Source organism: Ovis canadensis, chromosome 3 (genome assembly GCF_042477335.2).
Source record: "Ovis canadensis isolate MfBH-ARS-UI-01 breed Bighorn chromosome 3, ARS-UI_OviCan_v2, whole genome shotgun sequence".
Taxonomy (NCBI): domain Eukaryota; kingdom Metazoa; phylum Chordata; class Mammalia; order Artiodactyla; family Bovidae; genus Ovis; species Ovis canadensis.
In genome coordinates, this window is record NC_091247.1 from 188236813 (window position 1) to 188249013 (window position 12201).

The 12201-nt window shown below is 38.0% G+C and overlaps 1 protein-coding gene across 2 annotated transcripts in view; it reads left to right on the top strand.

Moving 5' to 3' along the window:
* The window catches only part of PKP2 (plakophilin 2), a 90798-nt gene that overhangs the window by 57490 nt on the left and 21107 nt on the right, over positions 1–12201 (top strand). For both annotated transcript variants that reach the window (XM_069585377.1, XM_069585378.1), the window contains exon 6: positions 1352–1529. In XM_069585377.1, coding sequence (XP_069441478.1) covers positions 1352–1529 — 178 coding nt within the window. The remainder of the gene's footprint in view (positions 1–1351; positions 1530–12201) is intronic.

Consider the following 12201-nt stretch of genomic DNA (forward strand, 5'->3'; position numbering starts at 1 on the left):
TAGTAATTTACTGAAGAATGAATGATGGCACAGGAACTTGACACCTGCTGGGAGTCACTGGAATAGCGAGCAGTAGGTATATAGTCCTTCCACTGAATCAGAGGTATTTGAGCACCAAATTTGTGAGAAAAACAAATCCTAAATGTAAATACATGCAACTTTGTATTCTCTCTCAATACTCAGCTTCAGTCCCTGTGGATGTCCTGGGAAGTACAGTATTCTGTTATCTTAATTTCTTCCTGAGTTGGCTGATACGGCCTTTCTTTTTAATCGGGGGTTGAGGGGATTCAAGAGGACAGGAAAGTTAAGTGAGTAAATGTGGTACCAGTCTTAGACCAATGCTTAGACCAATGCTTAGACCCTGCAAGTTGGCAAGTAGAGTAAATACTCTTATCTCTCCTTCTCTGCCAAACTGTAGTATAAGATGAGGTAGTGCTAGCATCAGAGAAGGAAATGGCAGCCCACTCCAGTATTCTTGCCTAGAGAATCCTGTGGAAAAGGGAGCCTGGTGGGCTGCTGTCCACGGGGCCACACAGAGTCAGACACAACCGAAGTGACTTAGCCTGCATGCATGCATTGGAGAAGGAAATGGCAACCCATTCCAGTATTCTTGCCTAGTGAATCCCAGGGACAGAAGAGCCTGGTGGGCTGCCATCTATGGGGTCACACAGAGTCGAACACAACTGAAGTGACTTAGCAGCAGCAGCAGAGCCAGCATAAATTCTGGGAGGACATAAAGTTTACCATTGGGTAGGAGTTAATAAATATTCATTGGTGATATTGATCAGCCTACTCTTGACAGGCATAGGCAAAGGCTTTCTACAGGTTTTTCCTGCTGTTATCGGACAATGAATGTCTGGTGGGAGTTGTGGGTAGTAGGGAAGCAGGAGGCAGGCAGAAATATTCTTAGATATGTATCTAAGGGAGAAAAATATGAGTCTTAAAATGTTGAACTCCTAATTACAGTAGGATCATTTCAAGCTTTCCTGTTGATGAGCCCAAAATTTATTATCCTAATGAGGTCAGCTTTGTGGTAGGATCTTTTAAGAGGATAGTAATAACAATTTTTGGCATTCATTTATGTTCTTGATTAATTTAAATATGTATAGTTTCACATTTTAAGTTCTCTTTGTTTTATATATATTTTATTTGTTCTTATGGGACAGCGTCCATTGGCATCTAACGAAGTCTAAACAGGTTCTTTCCCTTGTGAAAAGGACCATCTCCCCCGCCTTTTTTTTTTTTTTTTAATAACCAGCCATGGATCTAAGGGTGATGTCTTAATTGACCTTTTCAGCAGTCATTTTGACCTAGCCCTGCACTGTTTTGATGATACTCTTTACTTTTCTAGGTTTGCTGTGGAATTTGTCCTCTAATGACAAACTTAAGAATCTCATGATAACAGAAGCCTTGCTTATCCTCACTGAGAATATCATCATCCCCTTTTCGGGGTGGCCAGAAGGAGACTACCCCAAAGCAAATGGTTTGCTTGATTTTGATATATTCTACAATGTCACAGGATGTCTAAGGTAATGCCACTCTACATCTCCCTCAACATTTTCCCTGTTGACTCTAAATACTGCATCCAGATCTGTCTTAAACTCTACCCAATTACCTGGAAATACAGTTAAAAATTATAAAGATCACTCTAAGTACTAGAAGCACAATATAGAAAAGAGTATTGTTTTTCCTGACATGTTTGATTCCAGAAGCTACCCACAGTAGCTCAGAAGAGAAAGCATATCATTTCCGATAGGTAAACTGGAAATCCAATCCGAACACCTACAAGCCCGTGCAGACTGGAATTCCCTATCTCACAGGATTTAAGTCAGGCTACATGCTATTTTTCAGTTGACAAAAATATAATTTAATGACGTGGTTAAAAAAAAACAGTTTTGAACCTGGTGTTTTTAAATAGGCAACAAAACCTAAAGAGATAGATTATCTTGCCACAAGAATAGCTACAAAAGAAGTTAGTTTGATCAGCATTTCTAAATATTGGGATGAAAAAGGTGCTTGAAATGTTTTCTCCCCTGGACTGTCAGGTGCCAGCTAAACAAGGAGGAAATAGAAATGCATGCAGGAAGAGGAAATGTCAGTCTTAACTCCTCTCACAGTGTGTGTCTCAGGCTTTCTTACATATATTTGAAAATAATCATTGTCCTTTATGTCTAAAGATTAAAAGAAACCAAATAGACATGTAACCAAAATTAGGCAACCCAGAAGAAGCTGGGATATATTCTGCCTTTTGATCTTTTCTCTAGTTTCACAGTTCACATTTTGAGGGAATCTGTTTGGATGATAACGGAGGGAATTTATTATGGTAAGATGTTTATCTTATCTCCATAATTAATCACACTGTGTGTGCATGCACATGTGCTCAGTCGTGTCCAGTTCTTTGTGGCCCCATGGACTGTGTAGCCTTCCAGGCTCCTCTGTCCATGGAATTTCCCAGGCAAGAGCTGTGGAGTGGGTTGCCATTTCCTCCTCCAGGGGATCTTCCCATCCCAGGAACTGAACCCACATCTCGTGTGTCTTCTGCAGTAGCAGGCAGATTCTTTACCACTAGCTCCACCTGGAAAACCCATAATCACAGAGTAATACATATCAAATGCCAAGTTTTTATGAAGGATTATGTTAGCCACTGAGAGTTTTTCAAAGATGAATGAGAAAATTCTTAAGAAACCTAGAATCTAGCAGGGGATACAGATGAGCAAATAAACTAGAATGCAATGAAATAAGTTACAGCAAATTTTTCTATAGCTCCCATTGCCTTACCATGTGCAGCAGAGTTCTTAGTGTGGCAGATTAGGTTAGGACTGTTTCACTTCATTGTGTACATGACAGGTACACAATTCAAACTTCCTTGTTTACATGTTTTTGCTTATTTATTTTAATTAGAGTATAATTGCTTTACAATGTTCTGTTAGTTTCTGCAGTATCACAACGTGAATCACCTTCACACCCCTCTAGGTCATCACAGCACCGAGCTGAGCTCCCTGTGCTCTATATAGCAGCTTCCCACTAGCTATCTGTTTTACAGATGTTGTGAATATGGCAGTGTATATATCTCAGTGCTGCTCTCTCAATTCATACCACCCTCTCCTTCCTCCTGTGTCCGCAAATCCATTCTCTACATCTCTGTCTCTATTCCTGCCCTGTAAACAGGTTCATCAGTACCATTTTTCTAGATTCCATATATATACATAAATATGTGATATTTGTTTTTCTCTTTCTGACTTACTTCACTTTGTATGACAGACTCTAGGTTCATCCATATCCCTGCAAATGATCCAGTTTCATTCCTTTTTGTGGTTGAGTAATATTCCACTGTGTATATGCACCACATCTTTTTATCCATTCATCTGTCAGTGGACATTTAGATTGCTTCCATGTCCTGGCTATTGTAAACAGTCCTGCAGTGAACATTGCAGTACATGTGTTTTTTTCAGTTATGGTTTTCTGAGGGTATATGCCTAGTAGTGGGATTGCAAGGTCATATGGTGTGTTTTGTTTTTTAAGGAACCTCCATACTGTTCCCTATAATAGCTGTATCAATTTACATTCCCACCAACAGTACACGAGGGTTCCCTTTTCTCCACACCCTCTCCAGCATTTATTGTTTGCAGATTTTTTGATGATAGCCATTCTGACCAATGTGAGGTGATACTTCATTGTAGTTTTGATTGCATTTCTCAAATAATGAGCAGTGTTGAGCATCTTTCCGTGTGCTTGCTGGCCATCTGTATGTCTTCTTTGGAGAAATGTCTAAGTCATCTACCCACTTTTTGATTTGCTTGTTTGTTTTTTTGATTTTGAGCTGCTTGAGGAGCTTTTGTATTTTGAAGATTAATGCTTTGTCAGTTGCTTTGTTTGCAGATACTTTCTCCTAGTCTGAGGGTTATCTTTTCATCTTGTTTATGACTGCCTTTGCTCTGCTAAAGCTTTTGAGTTTAATTAGGTCCCACTTGTTTATTTTTATTATTGTAGGAAGTGGATCAGAAAGGATCTTGCTCAATTTATGTCGAAGAGTATTCTGCCTGTTTTCCTCTAAGAGTTTTATAGTGTCTGGCCTTTCATTTAGGTCTTTAATCCATTTTGAGTTTATTTTTGGTATGGTATTAGGAAGTGTTGTAATTTCATTCTTTTACATGTAGCTGTCCAGTTTTCCCAGCACCACTTATTGAAGACGCTGTCTTTTCTCCATTGTATATTTTTGCCTCCTTTGTTAAAGATAAGGTAACCACAGGTGTGTGGGTTTATCTCTGGGCTTTATCCTATTCCATTGATCTGTATTTCTGCTTTTTTGCCAGTATCATGCTGTCTTGATTACTGTAGCTTTGTAGTATAGTCTGAAGTCAGGGAATGTGATTCCTCTAGCTCCATTTTTCTTTCTCAAGATTACTTTGGCTATTCGGGATCTCTTGTGTTTCCATACAAATTGTAAAAAAAAAAAAAAAATGTTTTCTAGTTCTGTGAAAAATGCCATTGGTAATTTTATAGGGATTGCATTAAATCTGTAGATTGCTTTGGGTAGTATAGTCATTTTTACAATATTGATTCTTCAAGTCCAAGAACATGATACATCTCTCCATCTGTTTATATCACCTTTGATTTTGTTCATCAGTATCTTATAGTTTTCTCCATACACGTCTTTTGTCACCTTAGGTAGGTTTTATTCCTAGGTATTCTATTCTTTCTGTTGCATTGATGAACAGGATTGTTTCCTTAGTTTCTCCTTCTGATTTTTTGTTGTTAGTTTATGGAAATGCAAGGGATTTCTGTGTAATAATTTTGTATCCTGTGACTTTACTAAATTCATTGATTTAGCTATAGTAATTTTCTGATGGCGTCTTTAGGATTTTCTATGTGTAGTATCATGTCATCTGCGAAAGTGACCATTTTACTTCTTTTCCAATCTGGATTCCTTATATTTCTTTTTCTTCTCTGATTGCCATGGCTGGGACTTCCAAACTTCCTTAAACCAGATAACTCCTGTGGCTGAGATGTTGATAGCCACTTGTGGAAGTGAAAGAAATACACCAGGAACCACGGCCTCAAGGACTGGGGCAGAAATTCAGCATCTCTAAGACTCAGTCTCCTGTTGACAGGCATACCTCAGATATATTGTAAATTCAGTTACACACCACTGCAATAAAGTGAATATTGCAATGAAGCAAGTCACGCAAATTTTTTTGTTTCCCAAGTGCATACATAAGTATGTTTGTATTATACTACAGTCTGTTCAATATGCAATGGCAGTATGTCTTCAAAAAATCAGTCCACATACCTTAATTTAAAAATACTTTACTACTGGGATGTCCCTGGCATTCCAGTGGTTAAGACTCATGCTCCCAATGCAGAGGGCCCAGGTTCCATCCCTGGTTGGGGAACTAAGATCCCACGTGCTGTACATGGCATAAAATAAACAAATAAAGATTAAAAGAAATATTTAATTACTAAAAAATGCTAACCATCATCTAACAACACAGAGTTGCCACAAACCTTCAATTTGTTAAAAAATAATTGTAATATCTATAAAACTCAATAAAGCAAAGCACAATAAAACAAGATATGTCTGTATATCCCATCTCTGCTTACTCTTCTTTGAAGACTACTGGGCTCATTCTCTAAAAATGTAAACAAGCCTTCTCCACATAGCAGATCCCTAAACCCCAGGCCACCCAGCAGAAAAAGTACACTTCTTTCTTCAAATGTCAGTCTCAGGGAAGATTTAACCCTGACCCTGCTTCTGAAAAGTGCATACATATCATTTGAGCCTCTGTCCCCCTGGCTTGGCCAGACCTGGATCAGATACTTGCTTCATGGCAACGATGACAACAGGGTTTGTTAAAGTAACAAGAGGGAGGGGAACAGTTGCTGGGAAAATAAAGCAAAAATAGAAGACACCTTCCTCAGTTACAGCATATGCAACCTTTCTGGGTCTGTCTACAAGCTTCTTTACAGTCTTACTTCACATTTTTCCACCAACATACATCAAAGTACAAGCAAGCTACAAAATACTTGCTTTCCTTAGATGTTATAGGTAATTTCATATAGTCAACGCTTTATTCAATTTTATTTCCTGGGAAACATTTTCCATTATCTTCCCATTAAATGCTTAATCTCCTAATCATCTAACACCAAAGATAAAGTTCATCTTTTCTATAAAACATTTTTCTGCCTCCTTAGACAAACACCATTACTTGTTTTTAAGAATTCAAATGGGAATTTTTACAGGTAAATCACCTGTGTACAGATTTTGCATCCATTACTGTTTTTATGGGAAGTTATTTGCATACCTTTTTTATTAGATTGTGAACTCTTAAGAGCTAAGCCTATGCATTGTTTTAATCTCTAATTCCTAGCACCTAGCAAGGTTTCTGACATATAGTAAGCAAGTATTTGAGTGAAATGGGTAAATGAATGAATAAGCAAATTAAAATCCATCATAAATTAGGTGGATAATCAAGCCTGGCAAGGTATCAAATTTGTAGTGGAAAGTAATGAAACAGAAGTTAGAAACATTAGCTAAGGCCAGACTATAGGGGCATTATAAAACATGCTAATGAGTTAATTTTCTTTCTTCTGTAAGCAAAATTCATAGTGTGGGGAGAATAGAAATATAAGTTCTATGTGAAGTAGAAAAATTATAATAACATGAAAGGTATGTTGGGAAGGTAGAAATCTAAAGACAAAGATATTGGTTACAAATCTTCCTGTAGTCTTCTTTTATGAACAAGGAATAACAGACTTGCATGGTTTGAGTAAGACACATTTTTCAGATATATTTTATCCTAAATCCACTCCCATCATAATGACATTTTGCAAAGACAATCCAAACCACTGGTTTGAACTACTTTCACAAGCAGAATATTACACAAAGACAGGGAAATTGAGTATCATGGTATTTGCTTGCTAAAATAATCTATTCTTATTTCATCTCTATATCTAGTTTATAATAATAATAGCTAACATATATTGTATATTATGTTGTAAAAACTGTTCAAAATGCTTTATGAGAATTTCCTCAATTTATTCTCAGAGGAACCCTTGTAAAGTAGGCCTTCCCATTTTATGGATAAGGAAACTGGAGCTGAGGGAGGTTAAGTGATTTTCACACATCATACAGCCAGTAGGAGACAAAGCTGGAATTCTCATCCAGGAAGCCTGTCTCCAAAACCGAGCTCTTCATCTTGTCCTGGATATGTTGATATTAATCAATGTATACAAACTGTATACCTGTTTACCAACTGCTCCGCTGTGGATTAAGCCTCTTCTGCCCTTTACAGTCTCGTAACCTCACAGAGTCAGGTATGCCAGTATATAGTCATGTTCTGTCTTATAGGCATTATATCTATGTTTCGGTAATTGTCTTTTTTAAAGAGTTCTATGCAAGTAGAACCTCTGCACTGAATTTCCTATTAACAAAGAAAACAGAAAGCATATGAAGTTGGAGGTCTTTCCAAGAATGGAGTTGGCTTTGTAGACTACTTCAGGTAGATGTCACAATAGGTATAAAAGTCAGTAAGGAGATATAAATTAGAACCTAAGAAAAGACCTATAGGGAACCTTCAGTCAAATAGACTCGATTTCCATGAGAGCAGAGCCGTCTTCTGAATAGTTGCTTACTTCTTTTTTCTTTTTAATTTTTAAATTTGTATTGGAGTATAGTTACTTGACAGTACTGTGTTATTTTCTGCTATACAGCAAAGTGAATCAACTATACGTGCGTGTGTGTGTGTGTATATATATGTATATATATACCCACTTTTTTTGTATTTCCTTCCCATTTAGGTCACCACAGGGCACTGAATTGAGCTCCCTGTGCTATACAGTACATTCTCATTAGTTATCTGTATTATACATAGTAGTGTAAACATGTCAAGCCCAATCTCCCAGTTCATCCTACCCCGTCTTTCCCTGTTTGGTGTCCATACATTTGTTCTTTACATCTGTGTATATATTTCTGCTTTGCGAATAGGTTCATCTGTACCATTTTTCCAGATTCCACATATATGTGTTAATATACAATATTTGTTTTTCTCTTTCTGACTTCATTCTGTGACAGTCTCTGGGTCCAGCCATGTCTCTGCAAATTGCACCATTTCATTCCTTTTTTTGGCTGAGTAATATTCCATTGTATATATGTGCCACCTTTTCTTTATCCATTCTTCTGTTGGTGGACATTTAAGTTGCTTCCATGTCCTGGCTATTGTAAATAGTGCTGCAAGAAACATTGGGGCACATATATCTTTAGGAATTATGGTTTTTCTGACTCCAAGTTACTCTAAAAAGATTTTGACTGGTGTTGACTAGCTCTGATAAAAATGAATCTTAACTACATAAAAAGGTCATAAATGTTAACAAATATAATTTCTACAAGTTCATTGGGGGTATTGTCTCCCCTGCTGAGTGTGGAACCAACAATGATTTGGCATCCTGAGTGTATCTTTGACATTGTGGTTGACTTAGGTTCAGTTCAGTTCAGTTCAGTTCAGTTAGTCACTCAGTCGTGTCTGACTCTTTGCGACCCCATGAATTGCAGTATGCCAGGCCTCCCTGTCCATCACCAACTCCCGGAGTTCAGTAAAACTCATGTCCATCGAGTCGGTGATGCCATCCAGCCATCGCATCCTCTGTCCCCTTTTCCTCCTGCCCCCAGTCCCTCCCAGCATCAGAGTCTTCTCCCATGAGTCAGCTCTTCACATGAGGTGGCCAAACTGCTGGAGTTTCAGCTTTAGCATCATTCCTTCCAAAGAATACCCAGGACTGATCTCCTTTTTTTTTTTAATATAAATTTTTTTTAATTGGATGTTAATTACTTTACAATATTGTATTGGTTTTGCCATACATCAACATGAATCTGCCACAGGTATACATGTGTTCCCCATCCTGAAACCCCCTCCCTCCTCCCTCCCTGTACCATCCCTCTGGGTTGTCCCAGTGCACCAGCCCCATTTAGAATGAAGTGGTTGGATCTCCTTGCAGTCCAAGGGACTCTCAAGAGTCTTCTCCAACACCACAGTTCAACAGCATCAATTCTTCGGCATTCAGCTTTCTTCACAGTCCAATTCTCACATCCATACATGACCACTGGAAAAACCATAGCCTTGACTAGACAGACTTTTGATGGCAAAGTAATGTCTCTGCTTAGGTTAGTGTAGCTAAATTCCTTCAATCTACTTTGGAATAAAACTTCTGCATACCAGTATACCAGTGACTTTGTCTCTTGATTAACTTGATGATGAGATCAGTTCTGAGAGGGACCACCCAGGTCTTTATGTAGCAGTGGTGCAGAGTGAATATGCTCTGCAGGTAAAATCTTTGCTTCATTAATGAACTTGTGACAGTGACTCCAGTTCTGCCCATCTGGAGCTGTTACCAGCTCCAATGCCATACTGTGAGATGGCATTCAAATAGGAGAACACACCAGGGTTATCCTTCGAAAACTGTCACGTACACCATGTGCATGCATGCTAAGTTGCTTTAGTCATGTGCGACTCTTTGTGACCCTATGGACTGTGGCAATTTTTTCTTAAACAATATGCTAGCATAATGAATAGTTAGTAAAAGAAAAATAAATTGATACATTCCAATTTGTGGTAGAGCTGTCAGAAGCAGTTGTTAGAATCTTTTCATACCTCCACATGCAGTGGCATCATGTTGCCACCTTGAAATCAGCCATGGTAGAAATATTTACACCACAGAAATTTACAAATACTACAAGTCAGAACTCTCCCCACTCCCCTTCCCCCGCCTCCAGGGGTCAGACAGGCACTTAAGTGGACAGGTGTGAGACTATGGGCTGCTGTCTGACTAGAAAGTCGGAAAAATGCTTACCCCAAAGAGAAGTAATATTCAAAGTTCTGGAAAACACTTTAGGCCAAACACAGACTCTTCTGAGACAGCCTCTGTTAGCAGTCTCATTCTTCAGTTGAAGAAATTAAGTGCCATTGACTCTTCCACAATAATAGAAGCAGTTATCAGAAATTTGAGAAAAGCAACTAATCCATGCTTCTTGGGATTTTACCACTTGGTCTGTCTTTCCTCTTTCTCTTATCCAACCCTGTCCAGTACTCGAGTGCCTGCTGTATCCAAAGCACTATTTAAATTTCTGAAATTTCAAAGGGGAATGGGACCTATTTTTGCCCTGGAGGAACTCCAGGTTTAGTGGGGGAAAGGCACCAGAAGAGATAACCACAATCCATTTGATAAGAAGTGTAGAAGCGGTCCGAAAAGACTGTCATGGAGGCACTGAGTTGCTTAACTGATGTTTCCTGGGAGTTGGGGAAAATGTTGACTGGAGAGTCACATGTGGTAAAGGATGAGTAGCTGTATGAATGATTGTCTCCTCAATCATAGCTCATCATTCCATCACTCATTCATCTCTGTCCTTTTTCAGTATAGCCATATAAAAATATGAATTCACAAAAGTCTGAAAAGTTGCTTTCCTGAAGTCCTATTATTTGTTAACCATTTGCTTAATTTTATCTCCACATCTGATTATCAATTATTTCCAAGACTCACAGACTTAGAGAACCAGTATGTGGTTGCGGGGAGGGAATAGATTGGAAGTTTGGGATTGACATATACACATTGCTACATTTAAGACAGATAACCAATAGCACAAAGAATTCTGATCAATTCTGTAATAAGCTAAATGGAAAAAAAACTTGAAAAAGAGTAGATACATGTGTATATATAACTGAATCACTTTGCTGTAAACCTAAAACTAATATAACATTTTTAATCAGCTATGCTCCATTATTAGATAAAAATTAAAAAACAAAACACACACACACAACCATTTCTGCATTGTAAAGGCTACCTCAGAATTTGCCATTTTGTTTAGGATAATAAGACAAATGACAAAACATTACTATGAAACATTATGAAACATATTCCTTTTTCCTAATTGTATTTTATGCTGTGGAAGAAGAAAAGCAATTGGTAATGCATTTCTCCTGAAAATGACTTAAAACTTTTTCCTACATCTGTCATTGTTTAGTAAATGTGTTTTAATGAATGTATAATATAGTTATTTGTACTAAAATTTATAACTGTCTCAAAAGAAATTCCATTTTCACTTATCACTGAAGATCTAGCTAGTCTAGGGTGGGGAGTAATCAGAGGAAGCAAACTGTACTTCTAGAAAGAAAAGCAATAATTATTAGCCTTAATCCTGATGAGCCTCTTGATTAAGGACAAGTTTTTTGGTAATATCAGTACCAACTACTTTTTGGAAAAAGAATATCTCCATGTAAATTTTTAATATATTCAATTATATCTGTCTCAGTTCAGTTCAGTTCAGTTGCTCAGTCATGTCCTACTCTTTGCAACCCCATGAATTGCAGCACGCCAGGCCTCCCTGTCTAGCACCAATTCCCCGAGTTCACTCAAACTCACGTCCATCTAGTCAGTGATGCCATCCAGCCATCTCATCCTCAGTCGTCCCCTTCTCCTCCTGCCTCCAATCCCTCCCAGCATCAGAGTCTTTTCCAATGAGTCAACTCTTCGCATGAGGTGGCCAAAGTACTGGAGTTTCAGCTTTAGCATCATTAATTCATATATCTGTCTACTCCTGCACAATAAAGCATGTAATTGTATTTTTGAATTTCATTTTTTATAATACCTGGATATCAAACTTCAGAACTCTGCTGAAACTGTGTTTCCTTAACTGTGCTTTTCGTTCTGTTTACCTTTGCTTAGTTATCCCTTATTCTGAATACTCCTGACAAAAAGATTTATCTGGTCTGTCTCTGTGCATAATCCTATTAGTTACTCAAATAATTAAGAATTAGATAATTAAATGAGAGTCTAATTTCTCTTATTATCAAATGACTATTTTCCTTTTTCAAAAGACGTATCTTTAGTAAAGTTGATGTTCCTTGTCCTGGAAAGAACAAGACATGTAGGTTGTACAGCTTTGTTCTGTTCCCAATGTTGCTTCTGTTTGCAGAATGAGCAGCTTACTTTGGCTGATGTTTGCGGATACCTGCAGGATCTGATGTTGACTTCAGAGTAACAGACAAACCCTTCTTTTGGCATAGGGTTTTTGTTCCTCTGCCAGTTCAAGTGAGGCTCCCCTTTTGTTCTGTTCAACCACAAGCTGCCTCTGCTGCTTTCTCTAGGTTAATCACAGACAAGGCCTAACTGTTTGATATGTATCATCTGAGAGCTAAACAAAAACCCAGACCT